General features: G+C 34.3%; 2 protein-coding genes across 5 annotated transcripts in view; both read right to left on the reverse strand.

Moving 5' to 3' along the window:
- Positions 1-26,409, reverse strand: part of LOC308610327 (spermatogenesis-associated protein 31A6-like) — a 57,697-nt gene that overhangs the window by 15,731 nt on the left and 15,557 nt on the right. For all 4 annotated transcript variants that reach the window (XM_081259503.1, XM_081259505.1, XM_081259506.1 and 1 more), the window contains exons 4-6: positions 7,340-7,552; positions 5,734-5,822; positions 1,870-2,142 (exon numbers count right to left, since the gene is read on the reverse strand). The gene's annotated coding sequence lies outside the window, so the exon portion shown is untranslated. The remainder of the gene's footprint in view (positions 1-1,869; positions 2,143-5,733; positions 5,823-7,339; positions 7,553-26,409) is intronic.
- Positions 23,686-26,409, reverse strand: part of LOC308610325 (uncharacterized protein) — a gene marked incomplete at its 5' end in the record, with an annotated part of 41,880 nt that continues 39,156 nt past the window's right edge. Inside the window, 2 exons of the mRNA XM_081259502.1 lie at positions 23,686-23,804; positions 26,212-26,339. Of these exons, the coding sequence (XP_081115628.1) occupies positions 23,797-23,804; positions 26,212-26,339 (136 nt within the window). The 3' untranslated portion in view covers positions 23,686-23,796. The remainder of the gene's footprint in view (positions 23,805-26,211; positions 26,340-26,409) is intronic.

The following is a 26,409-nucleotide window of genomic DNA, read 5'->3' on the forward strand; positions in this document are numbered from 1 at the left end:
TACTCACTGTGCAGGCTTCTAGTCAAGCATTGGTGGAGATAGCGCAGCTCAATTTAAATTTAAAATTCAAGGTAATGTAACTAAACAAGTTAGTCCTATCCTTTTCCCCTTACTTTCCCTTAGAGAGTTTTTGAAGTTAGGGATTTGTAAAATGAAAATATTAAACCAAATTTAATAGCAAAATGTCATTGATATCATTAGTGAAACCAAGCCCAGTTTCCATTTACCCCAAAGTATAAATCGCCTATCTGAGAAGCAGTTCAAATTTAAGTCATGTCAGATTGGTGGTCTTTCTGAGTTTCAGTTTGGAGCTCTTATTTGAAGTCATTGTTTCATTCAAGAGCATCTCAATATCAATAGCAGGTTTTCTACTTCAGCAAAAGCCTTGATGTACATCAGTGCCATTGGGTCCAGAGGATAGCCTCTTTGTACGTTTTTTTCTCCCAGTCTCACTGCAATGTTAAAGTCACTGATATCACAGAGCACATTTCTAATCCTAACTATATGCCCTAATTTTGGCAGAAATCCACTCCTCCACTTTTATGCAATGTATTAACAACCAGAAATTTAATTGTATTTGTTGAGACTGTAATATCAACGTGAAGCATTCCTTTTTTGAAGCTCAAATTCTTAATACTTGCTTTCCCCTTTGCAAGAAATACTTACTCCTTTACTCCCTTGTCCCCTTAGGCTACCTACGTCATACATCAGTTAAGAAGACATTTCACAAGGGATGCCTTTCCTCATCCTTCCAGGTGAGAAAGGCTCCCTGTTCCATGGCTCATAGTACCCTGTCTATATTTACTACAATTAGTAACTATTCTTTAGACTGCAGGCTCTAAGAAATATGGACAATGCTTGCTTTTCCACACCTTGTATTACCAGCACCTAATGCAGTGCCTGGGACATAGTAGAAGTTCTATAAATATGTAATGATTGATGAATGAATGAATGAACGAATGTGTAACAAGATAAATGCATAAATCGTATTTGTAAAGCACAATACAAAGTAATTTCATAATATTCACCCACTTATTTGTACCTTTATACCCTTCTCTTCATTTATATATCTTAGAATTACTTTTAATTTTATCAGCAGGGATACAGGATTAAATGATGAAATTTTGATGAAATGTGTTAGAAATATTTGTGAGTGAGTAAGCACTATGCCATGGTGAGAGAGAGAAAAAAAAAAGCTATTGCTATATTCTTGACTCAAGTCATACTCAATATTATTTGTTACATATTATATTACACACACAAATGCATTCTCACTGGCATGGTATCACCTACATTATTATAAATTCCATTTCCTTCCCAATCCCTTTAAAGCCCATATCTGACCCTTAGACTTATTAAATTGCATTGTTTTAAACCACTTCTCCAATTTGTCAAGGTCATATTATGGTCATGTTGAATTTTGATCTTGACAAAGTATTCATCAGTCTTATCAACTAAAGAGAACTGTAAATTACTAAATCCACATGCGTTTCTATCATCCTAGACTTGATGAAAATACTAAATAGCCTCTGGCCCAGGATTGACCTCTACATATAAAACTTCTGTCCACTTTGGTTGAGAAGGAACTATAAGTGAGTTTAATTGTTCTACCTACTTTGTTTCCAATAAATAGGTCTCTGGTGCTGATCTCTTTTTATAAATTTGTGAATGAATTCAATTAGTAACATTTTTTATAATATTAATATTTAATGTCTGATTTCAAGTCGTGGATGAAAAAATGCTAACATCAATGAAAACTACTACTTGCCCAAATAGATTAATAATAGTAAGAACAGTTAAAGTAGATTTTAAATCTACTGTCATGTTTATTTACTTTCCTCAATTGTTCCCACTGTGCCACTTCCTTACTTTCTGAATATGACAGGTTCATGCATGACGTCCTCCTCTAGATGCTGTGCCATTAAGAAATCTCACTGATTATAATAGGTGATCATCTATGATGGATAATAAGATAAATATGCTTGTGCATTTTCAATCACAAATCCATGTCTTGCACAATGAAATGATTTTACTTGTTGCTTGATCACGGGGACTTCTTCCTCTGAATAAATAAGACTTGACTTTGCCTCTTTATGCAGTCATCTGTTCACAGTTCTGCCTCTCTCCAGTAGACTGTGTCTCCTTAAAGACAAATGAATATTCATTCATCTTTGATCCCCATTGCTTAGCATGCATAGTAATTGTTCAACAAATATTTGTTTAATAAGTTAAACACCAATATGCCGTGAAGTAGGAAAATCTGGAGATGTGAGTGGTCAAGATGGGGGGTGTGATTAAAGGACCCCTCTGAATTCTAAGAACAACATACTTAGGAGGGAATGCATGAGTAATCAACGGGGCTGACTACTTGACAACTAGCATGTATTCAACTTTCAAATTCTATATTATAAGCATCCCTGAGTGTAATTTGAAATGGATAGACAGGAATTTTTATTTTATTTTTTCTAATGAGGAAGCAGTGTAGGTCTCTATTCTCATGGCCTCTGTTGCTTCCTATGAATATTTCTCCAATATCTTGACATAATCATTTTCAGGAAGCCAAGAGAGTCCAAAAGAAAATGACAAACAACAGAAATTGCTTTCATTTTCTAGTGTTTGGAAAAACATAAAAATAGGTTTAAGTTTTTCAAACATACTTAGATTTCATGAGATTTTACTTGGTTTATAATCAATATGATAAGATGCATCTATATGTATATAGAATCGTCATTCATTTTAAATTGCAAATAATGTGTATCCCCATGGCTGATTTGCAAACTGTCAATAATAAGAACCAAGCTTATGTCCTCCTAAGTCTTTTGTAGCCCCATTTTAACACATTTTCTGAAAGTTATTTCACTTCAACCACTCTAGATACTTTCTAAAAAAACAATAGATGACTTTTTAAAATGAAAATATTAAAATATGCTACAAATTGGTGCAATAATGGAAGCTACAACTTACCATGTAAGTTTGTTTGTAATTGAGCAAAATATGTTCCAATAATTTTTGCATTGTATTTGCCTTTCTCTCTGTAATTACTAACCCTTTTTCTTTCACTATGGAATGTGAATGTTGATTTCTCACCTTCAAATTTGCCTTTAAATACATTTCTACCCCTATTTTTCTTCCATCTGGAAGCCAAGTTTTCAAGAGAAAATTTGTTTCCACAAATATTGAATGTCTTCATATTAGGAATAATTCTAATGCAACTACTTTGTATTTGGAAATGTGCCACTGTGTTTAGGAAGGCTAAACACATACTTTTGGGTAAGTTCAAGAAAGATTACTCCAATGATTCAACCAAATATATTTCAAGCATATTGATAAGAAATTTCAAACTAATTGTGTGTGATAGCCATCAATTAAAGATGTAAAATGAATGCCTGCTATTTTAAAACATAATTAAGCCAAGGAAAAGCTATGCATAACTAGCATGTTCCGTAAAGATAATTGGCTCACTAACTAAATTCTAACAGCCCATTCACATTTCTAGATTTTAATTGAAGAATGGATGGAAATAGTAAGGTGAGCTCATTGCCCAATACACATAAGCATGTGACAATTTTAATTTCTGCAGAGATGCCCATATCGTATGAAATCTTATTAATATTGTGATGGAATACAGTGAATCATGCTGTGAAAGAAGCACATATTTGACTGTTGTACATGTGTTCACACACACGCACACACACAAACACACAGATACACACACATTTCTTTTCTCTCCTCTCTATTCTCATTTCAGTCCCATTTTTCCTTTTCTTAGGTAACTGGTATCATGAATTTAATATAAATACTTTGAATCCATGCTTGAAGTTTTTACTATATGCAAATGAATCCATGAAAAATACATGATTGCTTTGAGTTTTAAAAATTTGTATACATGTCATCATGCCAAATATGTAATCCTGAAAATCATTTATCATGTATATAATTAATTATTTCGAGTGAAGTATTGCATTGCATCTTAAAAATAGTTTATATATGTCTTTTGTAAGCAGCAAAAACTGGAATTTTTAAATTTATTTTTATTGTCTCTGTGATCAAATGTATTGTGATTATTGATCTATTTCTCCTTTATTTTTCCATGTTTTATCCCTCCCGGTACTAACTTCGTTTAAACACATTTTTCATTCTCTTTTTATGGTCTACCTTTTTATGAATCATATATGAAGTATTCATTTTTAGTGTTTTCTGAAAAATTTGACATATATTTCTAACTTTAAAAAGTCTAAAACTAATTATCTCATCTTCCTCCTAAGCGGTTCATGGACCCCTCAAATTTTAAATCTGATCTCCAGTATTTCAGTATATTATCTAGTGTTTTAGTTTGACTTTGTATATACCCCCATTGGCTATTATTTTTTACACTCAACCGTTATTCAGATTCATTCCAACATTACAAATTTCTTTGCTGGTCACTGTTCAGTGCACCTTCCTACTTCTTTTTATGCTTATTTTCTTTCTTACTGAAGGACATTCTTTGTACAATGGTCTCCAATCTTGCCTAAAACACATGAGAATTATGTGAGAACTTTTTAAAGCTCCCATATTGAAACACCGCCTAGATCACTTTGGTTAAAAAAAAAAATCTCAAAGTATTGGCTTTAGGCATCAGAATATTTTTTAATGCCTTCAGACAATTCCAATAGCTGCTGCTACTGCTTTAATCATTTTTTGTTGTTGTTGTTACAGTTTGTGGGTGGTAATTCCTCTTTGTCTATGAATGAAAATTTCTTTACTTCTTGTTCTTGAGTAGTTTTTTAAAATGAGGTGTAGAGGTGTAGAATTTTAATTTGGACAGCTATATGTCTTCAGTACTTTGAAGATATTATTCTATTGTTTTCCAGCATCTACCTGTTTTCTGATAAGACAACGGCATCTACCTGTTTTCTGATAAGACAACGAATATTTAAAGCCAGCCCTCAAAAACAAGGCTTATTATTTCCAGGGCCCCCTTGAATTTCTTGGTTTCAACTCCTCCTCACTATTCTAATGTTGAATTTGTTTTTTCCCCTTAAATCCTGAGACTGGGGATCCTCCCCCTTTTTTGTAAGCTTGTTCATTTGCTTTTTATGTGTTCCTACATGTAAAAGCAACATATAAAAGAAAACACAAGTATAACAAACTGTGTGTTCAGATTGGAAGAAAGGATTCTCAATATCAGTTCAGCCTATCGTATTGACTGAAAGCATTTACCTTGTTTCTTTTACAACTAACTTGAATATTATGAGTGTTACATCTAATATACAGTACTCTTCACCCTTCTTGGAATGTCTATGCTCAATAAGGACATTAGTTGATTTGTCACTAATATTGCTTTCCCTACATGTGACCTCATTCAGAGTTCTATCCTGTCCCATATACATAGCATAATCTTATATTTTGTATCTAACTGGCATCAGTTTTCCGGGTTTTTTTTCGATTTACTTCTAAGCTTTACTTTTAGCAGGACTGTACTGAAACACTCTTACACCTTAATAGAGCTAATTGTCTGGACTTAAAATAATAGATTTCTCTATCACAGGGGAATTTGTCTTTACAGATACTGATTTCTGTTCTCTGCACATGTTTTCATGTTATATGCCCCGTGTAATATGAAGCGAGTTAATTTATTGTGTTACATATAGTAAAGAATCCAGCAGAATAATGTTATTTAGGTTTTTTTTCATTATTTCTATGAATAACAACAACATCAACAATAATAGTAATAGAAAAGATAATTTTTACCTATAGCAAGTCTCAGTTTTTTCTTAAATGCAGTAGAAGGCCCTTCACACTCTATTTGTCAGCTTGGCTTCAGGTTTTCATTTTGTTGGCTAGAAGACAGATAAAGGGGATTATGGACAGAACTGAGCCTGGTTTCTGCTAATCTCTGACTTGAATTCTTTCAAGGGTTGCAAAATATGATTCAAGTATTTCACAGGCCTTTATAACCTTTGTCATCTGTCTGGTATATGTGCCATCATGGGTGGATTTGGAACTGACATTGTATATCTCTGATCTCAACTGTATAAATATTTGTATAGACTGACTATCAACATAGAACACAGACATTCTCTTCTGATGTATGGCTGATACAATAGTCCTTAACTGGGCCCCTAAGGATGGGGCAGGCACAAACTAACAGAGGGCAATGAGGCAAATTTACAATGAACTCAGATTTTATATTTTCCTTTAGGTAAAAGAGTGGTTGCTTCTATACCAAAAAACTATTTCTTATAATTTGGGTTACATTAAAAATATCTCATATATACAGCCATTTATCTGAATCTATAATAGTGACTTGGTTTTCTCAAATACATTATATATGGAGTCCTTTAGACTGGAATTAAATTAATCATGGTTGTATTTTTTTTCTATTGACTTCCCAGCTATTTACCCCTAGGAAAACTCTCTTAAATAATCAAGAGAAATATTTTAGGCAACATTATGTAAATCATCACCCTTATTAGATGAATTAATATTCTTGAAGTTACAGCTCATTTCATGGAAATCAGATTAACCTGGTGTTATGGGCATTGTCATTTATCAGTAAGTTATTTGTTAATATGCTCAGTATGTGCCATAAAATATGTAACTTGAATAAGAGAATGGATCACCTCAAATAATTTAGCAAATCTTGAAAATGATAAGGATTAAAATTGTGGATGTATAAAGGACACAGAAGCTTGGAGAACTTTAAAACCATCTATTTCTATCCTGTTTCCCTCAGACAAGGAAATGAAGGCTGACACTTTAGCATGGTTTGGAAATCCTTCTAAAAATTATCTGACTTTCTCTTAGAATTAACAAGTAATTTAAAGTTTTAAGAACTGCAGAACTGATCACATGAATTACCATAATTTAGTCAAGAATTTTTTTGAATATCCACCTTTTGACAAACATTGTACATATATGTACCAGGCTGTAGAGATGAATAAAATCATCCTTAGCCTCAAATAACTGAAAGAAAAATCCCCCAATATTAGTGAATACTGAGGAATTAAGGATGCTGCTATGAGAAAATTTTTATAATGTGAAAATTTATTAAGTTAAATAAAATATTTTGCTTTTGAGATTAGAATGCCTTGTTTTTGTTCTAATGATACTGATGATAGATAGTGGTTGTATTTTGCAGAAGTTTTATGGGAGCAAATTAAAAACTTGGTAATGTGATATAAATTTGGTCCCCCAAGGCGATTTTTATTGTGATTTCTATTGGTGTTGTTAATGAGAGAAATTTCTGTGAGCTATTAGAAAAGAACATGTGGATATCAATATCTAATCAAAAAGAAGGACAAAATAATGGATAATTAGAGAATATATATAACCAGTAAATTAAAAATATACTCACATGCTAAGGAAGCACAGTGGTGGAAGTTTTGCTCATCATAAAGCTTTAACAGTGAGTAGAAGTTATCTTGGTGTGGGAAGATATGCTAACAACCAGTGATAGATCCGTTGTAAAATTTGGAACTGTTTCTTTGGTATTCAATTTCACTTAAGACCTGTGCTTCTGGACAGGATGGAGTAATAGGAACTGGATTTACTCTCCTGGCTTAAACTGCTAAAAGTAAAAAAATATATATATTAAACAATAATTTTAGACATTGAACAACAAACAGCACAAGACAACGGTTGTATAAAGCTGTTAATGATAATGATAACCCATAAAAACCAGTGGCATAATGTTTTGTGTAATACAGTTAAATGTTGGTGTTTGAACAAGTCCCTGGTCACCTGTAAAAAATAAAGGTGGATTCTCTTTTCATATTTATTAACAAAATGAATTTCATAGGGATACAGTATTTAAATATGTTAAAATACTACAGTTACTAGAAGAAAACATTTTTGTTTTATTTAATAAAAGTTAATTAAATTTTTTTTTATATTTGTATGTGTTGCATTTATTGCTTTAAGATTATACAAATATGTTTTGATATAATTTAATACATGCAGCATCAACTAGAGTATTCAATACACAGAGTATTCAATAGGTATAGCCTTAGTAGTGGGACCAAATTAGCCCTAGACTAAATTGTTTCAGTTGCAACCTAATAAGGCTTACAAGGAAGGCTCAAAATGATCAAACTATTTCTTAACTACCTCTTTGAGCAAAGTTACAAATATTTTAAAAAATACAAAAACGCCCTGCAACCAGTAAAGTAAAATTCACAATATCTGACATGCAATCTAGAATTACCAGGGATGCAAAGACAAAGGAAAATATAACCCATAACAAGGAGAAAAATTAATTAATGAAAAGACACTGAAAAATGGTACAATCAGTAAACAAAGACATTCAAACAGTTATTATAACTAATTTTCATAGGTTCAAAAAGGTTAAAGGAAAGCATCAACATCTTAAATAGACATATAGAGGATATAAAAATAACCCAAATTGAGTTCCTAGAGATGAAAAATATAGTTTCTGAGATGAAAAATAAACTGGATGGGATTAAAAGAGATGAGGCAATGCAGAAGCAAAGACTGACCTCCCTGCAAAAGCAAAATTTTGTTATTATAATCTGTCCCACTGAGTAGTCCAAATATAAAGTCTGAAATGAAAAATGCCAGCTTGGTCACCTTTTTTCATTTCGAATTTGCTTTACCCTTGCTTTACCCTTTCAAAAATAATTAAAGTATAAAATTATGAAAATTGTATTCAATGGTATTACTATTAAGCATCTATCCATCTTATGGATTGCCCTGCATAATGCAAATATCTAAAATCTAAATATTATGTGTATATATACATATATGTATATATATCTCACTAGCAGAATGAAAAGAAGATATGAAAGTACACCACAAGTTGTGAGGAATATAGTAAAGGAAAGTAAAATAGTATTTTTGTTTTTAGATATAGTTGCTCTACGCAGTGGAAAAATGATATACGGATTAGCATATTTTATTTTCTGAGAAGCATGAATCAATTTAAAAGGCGAATGGGCAGATGAATTTAAAGAATGATTAATTTAAATACATTATCAGTCTTCAATTTTTCTGTTACTGACAACATCCCCTTTAAGATTTTCAAAATGCTGAAAGGTGGGATTCCAAGATTTTTAGTTGCTATAGAAGCAATTATTAGCAAATCCTTTCTTCTAATCTCATTACAGAAAATACTGCTCTTTGTGCCCAGAGAACTCCCATTAGAACAGATAGCTAGTGGGAAGCAGCCACATAGCACAGTGAGATCAGCTGGGTGCTTTGTGACCACCTAGAGGGGTGGGATAGGGAGGGTGGGAGGGAGGGAGACGCAAGAGGGAAGTGATATGGGAACATGTGTATATGTATAACTGATTCACTTTGTTATAAAGCAGAAACTAACACACCATTGTAAAGCAATTATACTCCAATAAAGATGTTAAGGAAAAAAAAAAAGGAACTGCATTTCGGAGCAGCTCAGAACATAGGGTGTAGCAGTCTGGAGCTATCCCACATTTCCTGTGTCTTATTAAATATTGTGTATATGTGCTATGTATTTATATCTCCATCTAAATATACATCTAATCTCCTAAAATACTGTCTCACATATAATGAAGGCACAGTTTCCAGATAGTTGTTCTGGTAGTCATTAGACAAAATATAGTCTCATTTATTTAAAAAATGTGAAATGAGAGAAATGTATGAAAAACTTGATCCATCTTCTGACTGAATTTGTGTTATTAGTACCTTAAGAAGAGGAAATAATTAATTTATTGTAAATTATTTTATTCCTCATTTATTAGAGAGGAAATTTATAAACTGAATCTGTTAGGGCTTAAAGGGTTTTTTTCCAGAAGATAATATCTGTGGTTCTCACCTTACACTGAGCAGTATATCACTAGTGAACAATCTGACAAATATGTACATTATTAAGTTATTTTATTTTAACCTGGCTTTTTAATACTATCATCTGATATACATCATATTAATTGACACTGCAATTTCTTCCTTGATTTGTATATTTTTTCTACAAACACTTTGCATTCCATCTTCCACGTATCTTATTTACTCAACCATGTGATGGTCTTCATCTTCAGACATCTTGCTGTCTAAGCTGTTCAACCCTGTGACAGTAAAAGCACACTCACTAGGGACTAGGAGTTTGAGAAGGACTTAGAAAATTGTTTGACACCTGAAAAAAATGGCTCCAGAATATGAAAAAAAATCTGCAAAATTGAGATCAAAACTTGTGTAATTAATATTTTCAACTAATATTACTACAACAGCAATGTTACTCAGCTTTCATATAGTTATCTATAAATTATATTGGATATGTGACTTGGGCACATATTAATGCATTTGATAACATTTAGGGTAAAGCTTCTAAAAGGGCAATTGCCTAGGACTGAGGAAGGTTTAAAAATGGCCCTGCACAGAATGAACTAGAAGTGACTTGAATGGGAGGCTGAGGCAGAGATGCTGGACCCAGAGAGTTACAGAGCAGACGTACATTGGAGAGAGCTTTCCTATATAGGAGAGCCAAGAATTTGTTACTTATTGAGTGGGGAGCATGAAGGTAGTGGACCCTATAATGAGAATCCTAGGATTGCTCCTAGATTTCTAACTTGGATAAATGACAGGACGGTACTCTTTGGTGAATACTAAAGGAACAGCAACAGCAGCAAAAGTCTAAGAATGGAACTTTAACATATCACAATGCCACCTTTAAAGTAAATTTGGCATTCTTCTTTTTGAATGAATGAAAATGCGTTAATTAAAGACATACACGTTCACACACCTGCTAATATCTGCTCTTCTGCAATCATGTGTTTTCTGTATAGTGTCTAAATATCTATTCCAGTTGAAGTAGTGCTTAAACACTGCAATATGCCTCTTTTCAGCCAAAAAGAAAAACTGTCTATGACTGCTTCAACATATTTTAAATATATGTATAATCATTGCCAACTTATCTGCTTTGCACATACTCATTTCCTATACAATATTTAATATCTCCCTTTATTGAAAATGTCATTGCTCAGTATTATGATTATTTTTCATTTTTATTATATGTCTGAATGTTAGAATTATTGATTAATCTCTTTATGAATGGAATGATCTCAGCACAATGTTAAATACTCTTCTTCTCTACCATTATTATATGTTATTTTAACGATTTTCCATACAGTTACTTCAAATGGGATTTTCAGATTTTTCAGGCTTTTTGAAGTCAGTAGGATAGGCTCCACTGAGTAAAAGAAATGCTGAAGAACAATATGAATTAAACAAAATTAAGTAGTTAAGAAAGCACTAATCTAGTCATTGAGAAATATATAATATTTACATAGTATGTATATATAAATCAATAGTTTCAAAATGAGATAATCTATTGAACAAAATATCTTAAAATGAGAATGAAAAGATGTTGTAAAATCTCTATATGATTAAAGTACAAAAATTTTTATAAGCTTGGAATATAAATAATAAGTGCATTTTTGTCTGGGAGACAAGTTGTTATCTGGGAAACCTCAAGACATTTTGTAGATTATCGAAATCACTTTACTATCAATCTTGAGCATTTCTCCTATCAACTCTATAATTAATATTGGAAATTAGCATAATGACTATTTCACTATCAGGAACATTGAAGAAACTAAAGTGCTAAACATTGGTTTTAACAAAAAACAATTCATCTGAAGAAGATGTTACAATGAACTGAGGAATTAAAAGATCTCAAAGTAGAGAAATTTCACTGACTGCAGTATAAACAACTTGAGGGTAGAGAGTGTCTGTTTTTCCTGTTTGCCCTCCAAATTTGGAAATAGTGTTATATGCACGGTGCAGGGTAATAAGCAAATATTTAACAAATGAAAAGTACTGAATTCATTACCTTGTGGTACAAATTAGGATTTCTTTTGTACTGTAACAAGAAGATTTTAACTTCAGCATTATGAATTATTAATGTCTTTATCTGATTCCCAGTTCTGTGTCAACCAAACTTATTTGAGTGATAATTAGAGGACTTCATGTTTATCCTATCTTCTAGGATTTCACTTTTGCATATCTGTTAATTCATAATTTTGACATTTTTATAGCACAACCAAAGACTATAAAAACACATAGAGCAAGCACTTGCCAAAGAACTCTAAATAAAACAGGTCTCAGATATGAAATTAGAGCCAAGCTTGGTTATACTTCTAAGTGCTTCATCTAAAGAGAGACGTGCAACACTGCTGCATGAATTAATCACCCAGGGTGACTTTTAAACCTACCAACAGCTGGCCCCTCTATCATATCTGATTTTATTCAATAGTCTAAGTGATAATAATTTTTTGATCAAGAACTTTATTTTACTGGTTGTAAAGGTGCGTGCATGCACGCGCACACAATCCCCAGTGCTTTTAAAAATTGTGGGACAGAATTAATCATAACTATTGAGTTTAAATGTCATTTATCAACTTATTAAAGTGCAAGCATGCAGGGAAAATAAGCTAAAGACAAGACTTTCGTTTTTCAATTTATTTTTAAAAAGTCTTGTAGAAACCTTTATGAAATTAACACAAAATGGTGGTACCAAAAATCTTTTGGCTTTGTTTATTCCCTAGTCTGTGGCAATGTAAACAGTGGAAGTTAACCCGGAATTTAAGTTAAGGAAAGCTATATTGTATTAGGTTTAGCCAAACATTGTCTAACTTGCCATCATATTTTTTCAAATAAATAAAATTTCTATTCTCTTCCCTCTCTCCTCATCGCCCTTAAGGTATGTCAACTCTAACCCCGACCCCCCCATACATACACCTTGTTGCCTCTGACATTATCTCCTCTACTAGATGCCCTTTTGTACTTATTGCTACACAATAGTTCAACAATAAAATGTGATAAATGCAGGCAAAGGTGTTTCAAGAAAGAAGGTAAATGTCCTTACACATTTTCAACATAGAAACAGAATTTTTCAAAAATGAGTTACAAAACAGCAAAATTAAAAAAAAAATAGTTATAAAGTTTGCAGATAATGTTGTCATCCCTCTTAAAAGAAGAGGGATAAGGCACAGAAGAAATGTAGTGTTGAGGACAATGAAAATAAGCAGTTATTGCAATCTATTTATGCTGCATTTGATGGATTTAGAAGACAGAGGCTTGAGTGCTGTCGTTATTACTTGTTTGCCATTTGATGGTGGGCAAAATATTTAATTTCATTGGGTTTCTCTTTCTATGCCTCTAAAATGTGGATTCCCAGGCTAAGAAAATATTTCAAATCTTTTCCAGGTCTAAAAGTCACAGACCTTAGTGTACCCTTTATAAAGGCCACATTTTCACAAAAAATAGCATTCTTGTAAAACACCTTTATAGAAAGAAAAAGCTATATTTAGAAGGTTCACTCAGTGTCCAAGGTTTTCTGAAGTCGTACTGCTGTTTATAACCAGGTGTAGGCCAGTAGGACAACACATTTGCTTTAATAACTGTCCAGATTTCTTGGAGTTAAAGATAAGTTTTTCATTATTCTAAGTGTTGACCTAAGAAATTATTGAAAGTAAGAATTGTTCTAATTTACTTCTTGAATTGCCCAGTTCTTACATGGCCTGACATGAAAGGTGATTTAAAAGATTGCATTTAAGTTTGGACATATAGCCTTCATCCTGCTGTTTCATCACAGACCTCTTACAAGATAAACATGTGCAACCATTTTGAGTTTCTGAATGGGAGTGCTCCTTATAGTATTTTCCCCTTATAAATTTCTTGCCAACTTACTCCAATTTGAATGCAGGTAGAAATTTATAAATTTCTCCAAGAACTTATTTTTATTTTTATGAATCTTTCTGATTTTGTGTTAATACCGAGGACTTTATCAAATTCATAGACATTTGATAGAATAAAAAGCAAAAGCATAATTAGGAAAAATCCAAAAACCTCAAAGAGAAAATAAGATGCTATGTTGTTAGTAACAGAAATTAGCACAAATAGACTGAAAAACTGACCACCATTGTAAACTGAGCTTTTAACTATGGGAGTCGCCAGGAAAAGGAGGGTTACCTGACTCAGGGGTCTTCTCCTCTTTCTTTGCCTTCTTTTAACGATCTCGAAAATTAAAGAAAGATTGAAATGACAATAAAAATAATTTATTTCCCAAACCATTTGAGAGTAGTTGCCAACGCAATGCAATGTCTCCTCCAAATCCTCTAGTATTTCCTACAAACATATATCCAAATATAATCATGAAAATCAGGAAATTAACACTGACACATGACCACAGAGCTACTAATCCTCAGACCCCTTTCAAGTTTTGTCAATTATCCCCATCATGTCCTTCATAATAAAAGGATCAGCCCAGTGTCACATGTTGCATTTAGCTGTCCTGTCTCTTTAGTTTTTTAATCTGGAAAATTTTCTCAGGCTTCCCTTGAATTTCATGAACTAGAAAATTTTAAAGAATACGGATCAGTTATTTTGTAGGATTTAGCTGTTTGCATTTGTCTCATGATTATTCAGGATATGTGTCGTTGGCAGGAATAACACAGTGGTGAAGCTCTGCTCTTCTCACTGCTTCCTATCAAACAATTTCGGCAAACTTTTAACTTGTAACCTTACTGGAATATTATGTTACTCATTTGATTAAGGTGTATCACCCAGTCTTCTCCATTGTAAAGTTATTTTTTTCTCCTTCATTATTAATAATTTTTGTGGTAAGGCACTTTGTAATTATGTAAATATCCTGTTCCTCATCAAACATAATTTATTCAATTTAATTATTTAAATCAGTATGAACTCATAGACTCCTATTTTATTCAATTGACTATAATACGTTTCTACCATTATTTATTTTGAGGCTTAGATTGTTCAAGATTTGTCCAGTGGAAACCCCTTCAGTTTGGCTTCTATATCCTTTGATGTTTCCCAATTATTCTGATATCTCCCTTCTTTTTTTTTAACATCTTTATTGGAGTATAATTGCTTTACAATGGTGTGTTAGTTTCTGCTTTATAACAAAGTGAATCAGTTATACATGTATCCTCATACCTCTTCCCTCTTGCATCGCTCTCCTTCCCACCCTCCCAATCCCACCCCTCTAGGTCACAAAGCACCGAACTGATCTCCCTGTGCTATGTGGCTTCTTCCCACTAGCTATCTATTTTACATTTGGTACTGTATATATGTCCATGCCACTTTCTCACTTTGTCACAGCTTACCCTTCCCCCTGCCCATATCCTCAAGTCCATTCTCTAGTAGGTCTGTGTCTTTATTCTTGTCTTACCCTTAGGTTCTTCATGACAATTTTTTGTTTTTAGATTCCATATATATGTGTTAGCATACGGTATTTGTCTTTCTCTTTCTGACTTACTTCACTCTGTATGACAGACTCTAGGTCCATCCACCTCACTACAAATAACTCAATTTCGTTTCTTTTTATGGCTGATCCCTTACTTCTCGAAACAATAATATGTTCTAGGGTCATCTTATATTTTCCCTGTAGTGGTTCTAGAATCAGCCATTTCTCCAAAGAGCTTTTGTTCCTTCAGTTGGAGAGCTGTATTTAGAAACCAAGATCTGGACACTAGGTGTATTCATTGCTCTTGGGAAGTAGTGGTCCCAGGTACTCTCAATAGGCAGAGCTAGGGGATTTAGGTACATATATACATACACACATATGAAAACACATATTCATAACCACTTACACATATTCACAAACACATTCATAAACATATGCAAACATATTGTCTATGTTTATTTCTATAATGTCTCTGTATTGAAAATCATGTGTTCACATTAACATCCTCCATTCCCTTTCAACACCCTTTCATTCTAGTTTTTGCCCTTTTCATATTTTAACTCCCTCCACAGATATTAAAATAACACTGATTACCATATCCTTAATATCCTTACTTATTTGATCAATCTTCCTGTATTTAAGTAAATTCTTGTAGCTGCCACTTTCCCATCCACACATTTTCTCCACCTGGCACGGGTTATGACTATCTGTACAGAGTGGTTGCCAAGGCCACTTCCTCACGTGGATGCCCTTTCACACGAATCAGACTTCAGCAGTCAACTCCAGGCTCCCTTATGCAGACATCCTCTCCCCTTTCTCAGACTCTGAGACCCAATGCCAAGTCATGTGGTTCCTTGAATGCCCACCTACCCCATGTTGACAAAGGTTATTTTACCTCACTTAATGGACTAATTTGTTCAAGAAGGGAAGGGATCACAACACTATAAAGCAATTATACTCCAATAAAGATATAAAAAAAAGAAGGGAAGGGACAAGGAAGGGGATGAAGGGAGGTGGACAGGGATGAACAGGTATCTTTTTTTTCTAAACAATATTTGAAGAGGTCCTTCATTTAGAAGTTACAAAGACATTATGAAGTATCAGCTGAAGAACTGAAACAACGACATATATTTACACATCTATATGCCTAAATCTATGACACACAATGTACACCTAATTTTATAGCAACCAAAATATAATTTAACGAAACTTATGATGCTTAGCCATACACTTTAATACTCAGCAACTTAAAAAAATATGCAGTGCCATTTGGCTGTTAACTATCAGTCCATTTACATGAATGGATTTGTAAAACTCCTGGCCAAGAGTGCTTGGGATAGCGTCTCTACTGGTCCTACTGGATCCTCTTCTTCTTTTGTCACTCTTTTCGGTCATTTGTTGATTCTCCATTGTATCTCATTGGTGACTTGCATGACCTTTGCTAATCATATCTGGGCAAATACCCCAGCTTGGTGTCTCTCAGAGGGCTGACTGAAAACCATCTGCAACAGAATCAACTGTGGTACTAGATAAAATTCAGGTCCACAGGCCCTGTTCTGATTTCCTGCTCAGAAGCTCTTTAGAGAGTAATGAGTATTTGGAAAATACCTTAGCTAATTCTCACACATTAACACTGAAACCATGGTGTAGTTTGCATGTCTACAATTCCTCAAAGTTCACGGTTTAAAACACATAGGTCTCACCAACTACAGTTCTTTTATTTTAGCTTCATCAATTCACATTTGTTATTTAACCAACTTGGAAATCGCTAGATGTGTGATAGCCGCCAAAGTAAAATTTATCTATCTTCTGCAAAAATGTCTTCTACCAAATATCTCTACAAAATGAAATGTAAATACCTTCTACGATCTTGCTTGGAGGAATCTTACAGATTTTTAAAATCTTCCAGGTTGTAGGGAATAGCAAGTGCAAAGGCGCTGATGTTGGGAAAGCCACTGCAGAAAGAAAATCTGGATGTGTGTGTGAGAGAATAGTAGTAGTAAACGAGCTTGGAGAGTAGGGCAGAAGAAATACTGAATAAAGCATGTAGGACACGTAAGAAGTTTAATTTTTATTCTAAAGTGATGGGAACGGGTTTTGCAAAATAATGTGATATGATTTATGTTTTTTTTATTATTCTGGCTATTGTATTGCTTATAGACTATAAGGATTGGGGCAAGAGGGGAAGAAGCAAGGAGGTTGTGGAAGAGGCTGCCTATTGCATTAGATGAGGCAAGCAATGATGGCTTGGAGTAAGTAAAGATGGCAAGAGTAAGGTGAGAGGTAGGTGGATTCAGGATATATTTTCAAGTTAGACTGGCAAGAATTTCTGATGGACTGGACATAGGAATTGTGGGAAAGTGAGAGTTTAAGGATGAATCTAACATTTTTGGCCTGAGCAACTGGATGAGTTATGGAGCCAGGAAAAACTGGAGTGCAATGGATGGATCAAAGCAAAATATTTAGTTTTATTTGCTAAGTTTGAAATGTCTATTATGCATAGATTGGAGATGTTTAGTGGGAAATTGGAATTAGGAGTCTGGAGGTTAGGTGAGTGGTTAGGGCTAGAAGTATGAATTGGGGAGTCATAAGCCATCTTCCCATTAAAGTAATGGGACTAGATTAAAACTCATGAGTAGTTAAGGTAGATGGAGAGTGAAGGGGGCCAGGAATGAGCCTTAGGGCATTCTAACAGACTTTGAGGGATGGGAGGCATCACCAAGGGAGACTTCCAAGGAATGGTGAGTGAGGAGGGGAGAAATCTAGGAGAGGATGGTGTCCTGGTAGCCAGTGAAACAAAATATTCATTCTGGAAATTATGAAGTTCATTTTCCAAAGTTTCTTGAATTGATGATCATTTGAAACTTGGTATTTTAAAAAGAGCTTTAGCAAACAGAAAAGAGAATAATTTTCTATCATGAGTGATTGATTGCAGTAGCATGGGGAATGGAAAAGTTGTGAAAAGGGAATCAAGAATTTATGTAAAAGACAATTTTAAACAAAAGTCTTCATTTAAAAAACAAGTACACAGTATTTAGACATTATATTTTGTCTTTGTGTCAACAGCAGCTACAGCATGCTGTAAGTGAAAGATGAAGGATTACAGTTGAATAGCAAATCAGGGAAAAAGGTGAAATAGTTGAATTCTTTGTAGATTTTTAATAGATTTCAAACCTCTATTGGTTTTGAATAATGTCATATTTCAAACATAATTTTCTAAATAATCATAACAATTTTAGAATCAGAATAAAACTTATACAAGCCTTATTTAAATGCACATATAGTTCATTTTTATGGGTAAAACTAGGACTCTAGTCTTCTGATTACCAGTACTATTTCTTATTGCAACACACTGTTTAAATGTATAGATGATTGAAAAAAAGAGCATACCAGTGATCTCTTAAATGGTTTACAAAATATTAAGTAATTAAAATTAGGGGAAATAAAGCTCATGAGGATTAAATTACAGGAAGAGTTTAAAGGGGGCAAAGAAGTAGGAGATGTATTTCCACATGGATAAATATGATATTTTAGGAGAAAATGACCCAAACTGCATTTATAAGGTCATGATACTAGCTAAATGAAATAAAGACAACCATCATGTGAATAACATATGATTTTGATGGTGAATTTTGAATATGGAGACTGATACAGATTAACATCTGATTATAATAAAAACCAGATAGGCAGGGTAACAAGGTCTTCTTCATCCAATCACAGCTTATCAGGAATAAGGGAACCTCTTGTGCCATTTTAGGACAATGAACTTGCTACAAAGTGAACACTTGACACAAGAAATAGCTTAGAAACATAAATATGATTCAAGAAATTCATGGATGGTGAAAGCTATGTTGGATTATTTCAAAAAGTTAGGGATGACTAGGTTAAGTAACTTCTCTTTTTAATAACAGAATAACTGTCACATGAAAGATCTCACTATGCCATTGACAAAGATAAAATCCCGGGACGCCATGGCTTCACAGTCTAATAGTCTAGAGATACAATGTCCAGTATAGTGTCCATTAGTCACAAGTGGCTATTAAATACTTGAAATGTGGGCAAGTTTGACTTAGGAACTTAAATTTTAATTTTATTGAACTTACATTTAAAAATTTAAAAACATATGTGACTAATGGCTATAGTTTTTGACAGCACTAAGAACATTTCCATTATCATGGAAAGTTCTATTGACCAGAGCTGACCCATAACATTTTTATTTAATTTTACATTTATTCCTCTTTGCTAAGAAAATCCTCTCTCTTACTAAAAAACAATATTAGCAAGATGGCTAGATATAAGCTCAAGATGCAAAAGTCTATTGGATTTCTATAATCCAGGAACAAAGAGAGAGCTTAAAAATTATTTAAAATGGAAAAAAAAAACTACCTAGGAATAAATCTAAATAAAAATGTGCAAGACATTTATGGAGAAAATAAAACCTTATTGAAAGATATTAAAGAAGTCTTAAATAAATGGAGAGGTACATCTTGTTTATGGAGAGAAAAGACTCATCATAATGATGTAAATTTTCCCCAACTTAATTTATATAGTCAATACAATTACAATAAAAATACTTAATAGAGGTTTTACAGCATTGCCAATTCTGAAATTTATGTGAATGGTCAAGAACAGCTCAGACACACCTAAAAAAATCCATTCATTCCAAAATGGTCCTGGAAAACTTAATTATTCATAAGAAAACAAAGAAATTGGATAATACAGACAAGTCGATTGTAAGTGAATTAATGGCTTGAATATAAAACAAAGATACACTAGAACTTTCAGAAGAAAATATACTATATCTGGGTAGCATTAAACTAGGGAAGGACATTTTAAGTAGAACAAAAAGACACTAAGCTAAAAGATAAATTTGATTTCATTAAAATTGAGAGCCGCTATTTATCACAAGACAACATTGAAAAAGTGAGAAGGCATGAAGTAACTTATTTGTGTCATATATAGCTGACCAAGGATTATTTGCTTGTATTTACAAAACAATAGAAATAAGAAAGAAAAAGATAAACAGTAGAAAAATGGACAAAAGATATTCTCTGGACTTTCATAGAATAGGAAACATAGGCAACTATTAAACAAATGAAAGGATTCTCAACCTATCGGTAATTAGGGAAATACAAATACAAATTGTTATGGACTGAATTGTGTTCCCTAAAATTCGTATGTTGATGCCCCATCTCCCAATGTGGCTGTTTGGAGACAGGGACTTGAAAAACATAATTATGGTTAAATGAGGTCATAATGGTGGGGCCCTAACTGATATGACTGGTGTCCTTGTAAGAAGAGGAAGAGATACGAGGGATGTATACACACAGAGAAAAGGCCATGTGAGGACATAGCAAGAAAGCAGTGGTCACCTGCAAGTCAAGGAAAGAGGCCTCAGGAGGACCCAAAACTGCCAACATCTTGATCCTGGACTTCCAGCCTCCAGAACTGTGAGAAGATAAATCTCGTTTTTTAACCCACTGAATCTGAGGTATTTTGCTAGGACAACCTGAGCAGACTAATACAAGGAACAAAAGACTAGAATGGCCATTCTAACTGGTGAAGCTATAGAGCAAAAGGGCTGAAAATTGATTCCATATCTTTGGAAGACATTTTGACGTTATTTTTTAAAGTTGAATATTTGAATTCCCTACAACTCAGCAATTCTACTCTTAGTATGTCTACTCTTTTACTTATGTTAAATCTTGCACATGTCTACCAGGAAACATTAAAATAAATGTTCATGGAAGTACTGTCCGTAATAGGCCCAAAACAACCCAAATATCATTAATAGAATAATAAAGACATTTTCTTGTATTTATACAATAAAATATTATACAGTAGTACAAATGAATGAACACTAGTTAAAGTAAAGTGGGTGAACCTTAGAAATATAATGTTGAGTAAAAAAAGCAAGCACAGAAGACTAAAGTATGATATCAATTTTATTAATCTCAATAATAAGCAAAATCAGACAAAAATTATGTGGATGTTGAACATAAAGCCAAGATCAGAGTGATTTCTTGGGTGAAAGCAGGAAGGTGGGATCAGGATAGAGAACAGAGAGAAGACTCAGCAGTTTTGATTGTAGTTCTTAGTTTCGGTGGTGTGTTTGCAGGTGTTTTTTATTATTTATCATAACTTACATACAATTAAATATATTCTTTTGTATATTATCTAATAATATTTAAAAAATCAAAATCCATTGTATACCAAAGATAACCCTTAGACATTAATTATAGCGAGTCCACTTTGAAACAACATACATAGTTACTCATAAATCTTCTGTAGTTGAAAGCTTTTAGCTATGAAATTCTTCCCCCTTCATATGAGGACCTTATGTTCCATAATGAAGGAAAATTGTTCCTACTTTGGGACAATTTGCCTTCTTTATTTAAGTGATAGTAGTCCTTTGGCTGCCTAGAAATTTTAAAAACAACCGATAACTACATCTACTGCCTGGAAGAGAATAAAGGAAAAGGAGCATAGGAGGCAATCTCATACATTATTGATAAACACATACAAAGACAATATTGGTACAGAGCTATTTCTCCATATAGCAACTCTGAATTTTATTAATAAATACATATATGTATATATATCAAACATTAATAAAAGAATAAAATTATCCAATATGAGTACATTTGCTCTTTTTTTGCAATTAGTTCCAGGATTCTATTTTAGATTATTACTTCATATCTGCGAGAGTTGGGTGTGTGTTTGTGTGTTTGGTTTTGTGGAAGTTGCATTGTGCTAAATTTTACATTTCTTTCTTGAATTAAATGGCTTTTGTTATCCCTTGGGAATACTGAAGATAGCAACAGCAGATTACTACCTACCGGTGGAAAAGTATAAACAGCAATTTTAGCTGCTAGTGATTCTGAAATTGCCCTTAACTTTGCCCTTCTACAAATGCTCCAAGAATTACGTTTTGCAAATCCACAGATTTACTATCCATATTCAAGTCATTTACGTGGACAAAGAATGTAGCCTGCGGTATCAGTAACAAAGGATGTTACAGCCATCAAGCCATCAGCACCCTGAGGGGATTCAGGATGGAGAAAACAGGATACTGGCCCTAGATAATTAAAGTGCATATCAAGGGAAAGATTTCCATGAGACCAGATTCCTGCATCTCACCATATATAGGAAAGTGCTAAATTTATTAACTTAACTTAGTTTCTTTAATTAACAGTAATCTTTTGATGTTCCAACTACCTGGGGTTTTTTTTGCAACAACCCCTAAATATCCTGTGCCCTCCCTTACCTTTTCAGAAGGGTCCCTCAGAGCTATCTGAGAGGCTGTCTCCTGATTTAAGTCCTCAGTATGTCCTCCAAATAAAACATAATTCTCAACTTTCAGGTTGTGCATTTTTTTTCAGTCAACATTTAATTGTATGGCTCACGTAGGTACTATGCCTAGATGTAATGGGATGAGCTGTAAATTATTAAAACTAGATAAATTCTGTCAGCTCTACCACTAGCTGAGATCCAGGCTTTCATCTCTGGATACTTCTGTCATAGACCTTGGCAGATATGGGGTCTGTGTTGGTCTTAAAATTATTCTTAGAATCGTGGGGACTCATTCATTCTTTCAACAAAATTTTATTGATTATATGCTATGTGTCACGTACAGTTCTGGGTCTTGGAATATAGAAGTCAACACACGAAAATACAAGGATAAAACACATTTTCTACCATATTAACTTTCTTCATTCATTAATTCATCCTTAAGTCATTCAACACGCATCTTCTTATTGAATACTGATGAGGGGTCAAATGCCATGCTAAACACTGAGTATATAGCTGCAAATGAGATGGATAGGCCCTGATTTTGATGTCACTACTATCTTTTGTCCTGCCATATAATGGGACAGCTTCATTATTCCCTTTACCCTAAGTTTTTATCACAAATTGCTAATGAAAATAAAACTGTTAGTGGAGTTTCAACATGCATAGGTAAATGAGAACAGAGAACTCCCCTTTCGCATGCCCCATTCTCCTCCTTCTAACTCCCTATGTGAACTCACTTTGTGCCAAGACCAAGAAGATGTGCCCCAATAAGAACTAAGCTGATTTCCTCACACTGACTGGGGCTTTGCTCACTTAGAAGACTTGATGCTTAATTTTGATAAGGAACTAGAAGACCATGGAGACAACCTATAAAAATGATTTGTCTTGGGAGAAAATACTAAAAAGGGTTAATGTGCTGTTCCACATGTCTAACCAACCTCCTGGGATTAAACCACAGGCACCAAGATCACCAAGTGAATGTGGCAACAATGAGCTAAAAATGAAAAAAAAAAGCATCATACTGTTATTGTATTCGTCTTCCCCCAAGGCACTCTCTGATAAACACCACAACCTCTAAGGGAATTGAGACCAGCTTCCTTGTGAGGTAGGTTATATATGCATCTTTTTCCAAGCAGTTAAATCATATCCAGCTATCAGCACACCTTACTTAAGGTGATTGTAATGTATGAGATTAAATGTTCCTACCTGATTGGAAACCTTCTTGTCCTCAATTCATTGGCTATACTGGATTATTTTTCTTGGGTCAGACCTTCAGACTTCTACCAGAAATCGTTCCTTTGGGGAAACAAGGCCTTCCCAGAAACTCAGGAAACTGAAATGGAAACAGCAAGAGAGAAGGAAATTATTTGGACATATAGACCTCAATTGTTTGGTTTTAAGTAAACGTCCAAGCAAACATCTTCTAAATGGTATAATAACTTTAGGGAAATTCACGGTTTCTAAGTTTGTGTACTCATAAACTGTACATATTATGATAAGAGTACAGGTTGCACTTTGTGTCTTCAACTCAAGCAAAGACTTCAAAAAAGGCCCAGTTATCCTTTGTTCATTAAGATACAAAGAGAGGGCAAAAAGGGCAAGTTTCTAAGTCTTTTTCTTTAAAATTTACTTCCTTTCTTCAGTCTTCATCAAGATCTTCAGGAAATTAACTTTACTAAAGTTAATTATTCATAAAATAAACATAGGAACCTGCAGAAGACTATTTCACAGAGACCTGTAATGTACAATATCCATTGCATACATGCACCATGAGCTTGTCTTTTCAAGCACTGGCATACACAAAACTCTGTGTGTGTGTGTGTGTGTGTGTGTGTGCACATGTGTGTCTTTTTTGTGATGGAGCCATAGGGACAAAATAAAGCTATTGGCTGCAATTCAGTGATGTAGAAAGATTTAAGGGTAAAGGAAAAGGCTACATCAAGCGAAGCAATAAAGTCATGAGGTTGTGCCTCCATAATAATAACAATAGCAGTCTTCTGTAACCAAGGGAGCAGGCTCCTCAAATTATAGTCAAACCTGTTAGACCATCTGCCCATAAATTTCACACTATCATTAATGGAAAACAAATGGCACTGTCTCTCCTTCCCTTTATCCATTGGCCATTCTCATAAACGATTTTTCTCTTCAAGGTCATGCTCTTTCCTATCTGTTTAAAAATATTAGGATTTAGGAGGAGTGATACAAATGTGCCATGCCTTGGTACTTGTACCAGTGATGGCTCTGTAAGGAGCACCGGATTGGTAGGAGGCTATAAATTGAATTCCCCTAGAAGCAGAGCCTGAGGCAATAATTTGAATGCAAACTGTTCATCTGGGAGGTGCTTCCAGAAAACTCAGAAGTGGAGCGGGAATTAAGAATGGAGGCATGGAAGGAAGACAACAGAGGTGCATTGCTGAATAAATTACTCCTGCAGGGAACTGCTGCCAGTACTTCAGGGGAGTTCTGTGAAACTCTACAGAACATGCCTCAGAGTTATCCCAAGAATCGGTGAGAACCTTGAAGTACTTATCTTCCAGTCCCCTCTGTCCTTGGTTGAAAGCTACACCCAGATACATTAACTCTTGTACACTTCTGGCCTGCCCTAAGGTGGATAATTGCAGGTGGTAGCATGAGTCTATCAGCATATAGTGGAATGATGAGTGCTGGGGAGATATGAGTGGAGCAATGAAACCATCTAATACAGTTGGGGCAGAATATATTAATTATTGGCTTGCAAGTCCAAATGGATAACCTTAAATTCCTGGGATAATGGTTTTACTTTGAGGTATTTAAACATGATGTATGAGTAAAAATTCTTCTATTAAATCAAGTTGAAGATCCTAAGTCCCTAATCTTCTGGAAAACTGTGGGTATCTTTTAACAGATTTTTGAAAAGTAACATGATTAAGATTTCAAATTGACCATTCATTCATTCATTCACTCATTCAACAAACATTTATTGAACACCTAAAGTATGCCATGGGTTAAAGTAGGCACCAGTGTTATTGTTAGTAAAATCATTATCGTGCCACCTAGAAGTCAATGTATTGTGACACTCAAATAAGAAAATCCATAGTTACCATAAAAATTATTAAAGAATGCTATAGGAAGACACGGTAAGACCTTAATGCATTCTGTGGAGAGTAGTATATGGGGGATATCAGTAGGGCTTCCTGTAGAAGGCAATTGAAATGGATATGTAACATGAAGGAAGGGTGAATTTTTGAGGAAAAGAGAAGATAAATTCATGTTTGCCAGAAAATGAATGGTTAAGGATCAGTCCAGAAAGGAGTTCCATTCATAATCAGTATAAGAAATGCTCACTGGGGCTTCCCTGGTGGCGCAGTGGTTGAGAGTCCGCCTGCCGATGCAGGGGACACGGGTTCGTGCCCCGGTCTGGGAAGATCCCACATGCCACAGAGCGGCTGGGCCTGTGAGCCATGGCCACTAAGCCTGCGCGTTCGGAGCCTGTGCTCCAGAACGGGAGAGGCCACAACAGTGAGAGGCCCGCGTACCGCAAAAAAAAAAAAAAAAAGAAATGCTCACTGGAGTGTAAGAAAAGAAGACAATGGAGAGGGTGGTAGAAGCCAGACCATGAATGGTCCATGCATGTACACTAAGTGCTACGGTCTAGTCTTTGTGTTCCCCTCCAAATGTATACGTTGCAATCTTAATTTCCGGAGGTGATAGTATTAGCAGGTGGGGCCTTTGGGAAATGATTACGGTATTAGTGCGCTTACACAGGAGACCCCACAGAGCTCCTGAAGCTCTTCTGCCGTGTGAGGTTGCAGTGAGAAGTCTGGAACTCAAAAGAGGGCCCTCATCTGACCGTACTGGCACCCTATTCTTGCACTTGCAGCCTCCAGAACTGTGAGAAAAAAATGCCTGTTGTTTATGAGCCACCCAACCTGCAGTATAATCTTACAGCAGCCCAAAAG

The sequence above is a fragment of the Mesoplodon bidens genome (assembly GCF_964165515.1).
Source record: "Mesoplodon bidens genome assembly, contig: HAP1_SCAFFOLD_197, whole genome shotgun sequence".
NCBI lineage: Eukaryota > Metazoa > Chordata > Mammalia > Artiodactyla > Ziphiidae > Mesoplodon > Mesoplodon bidens.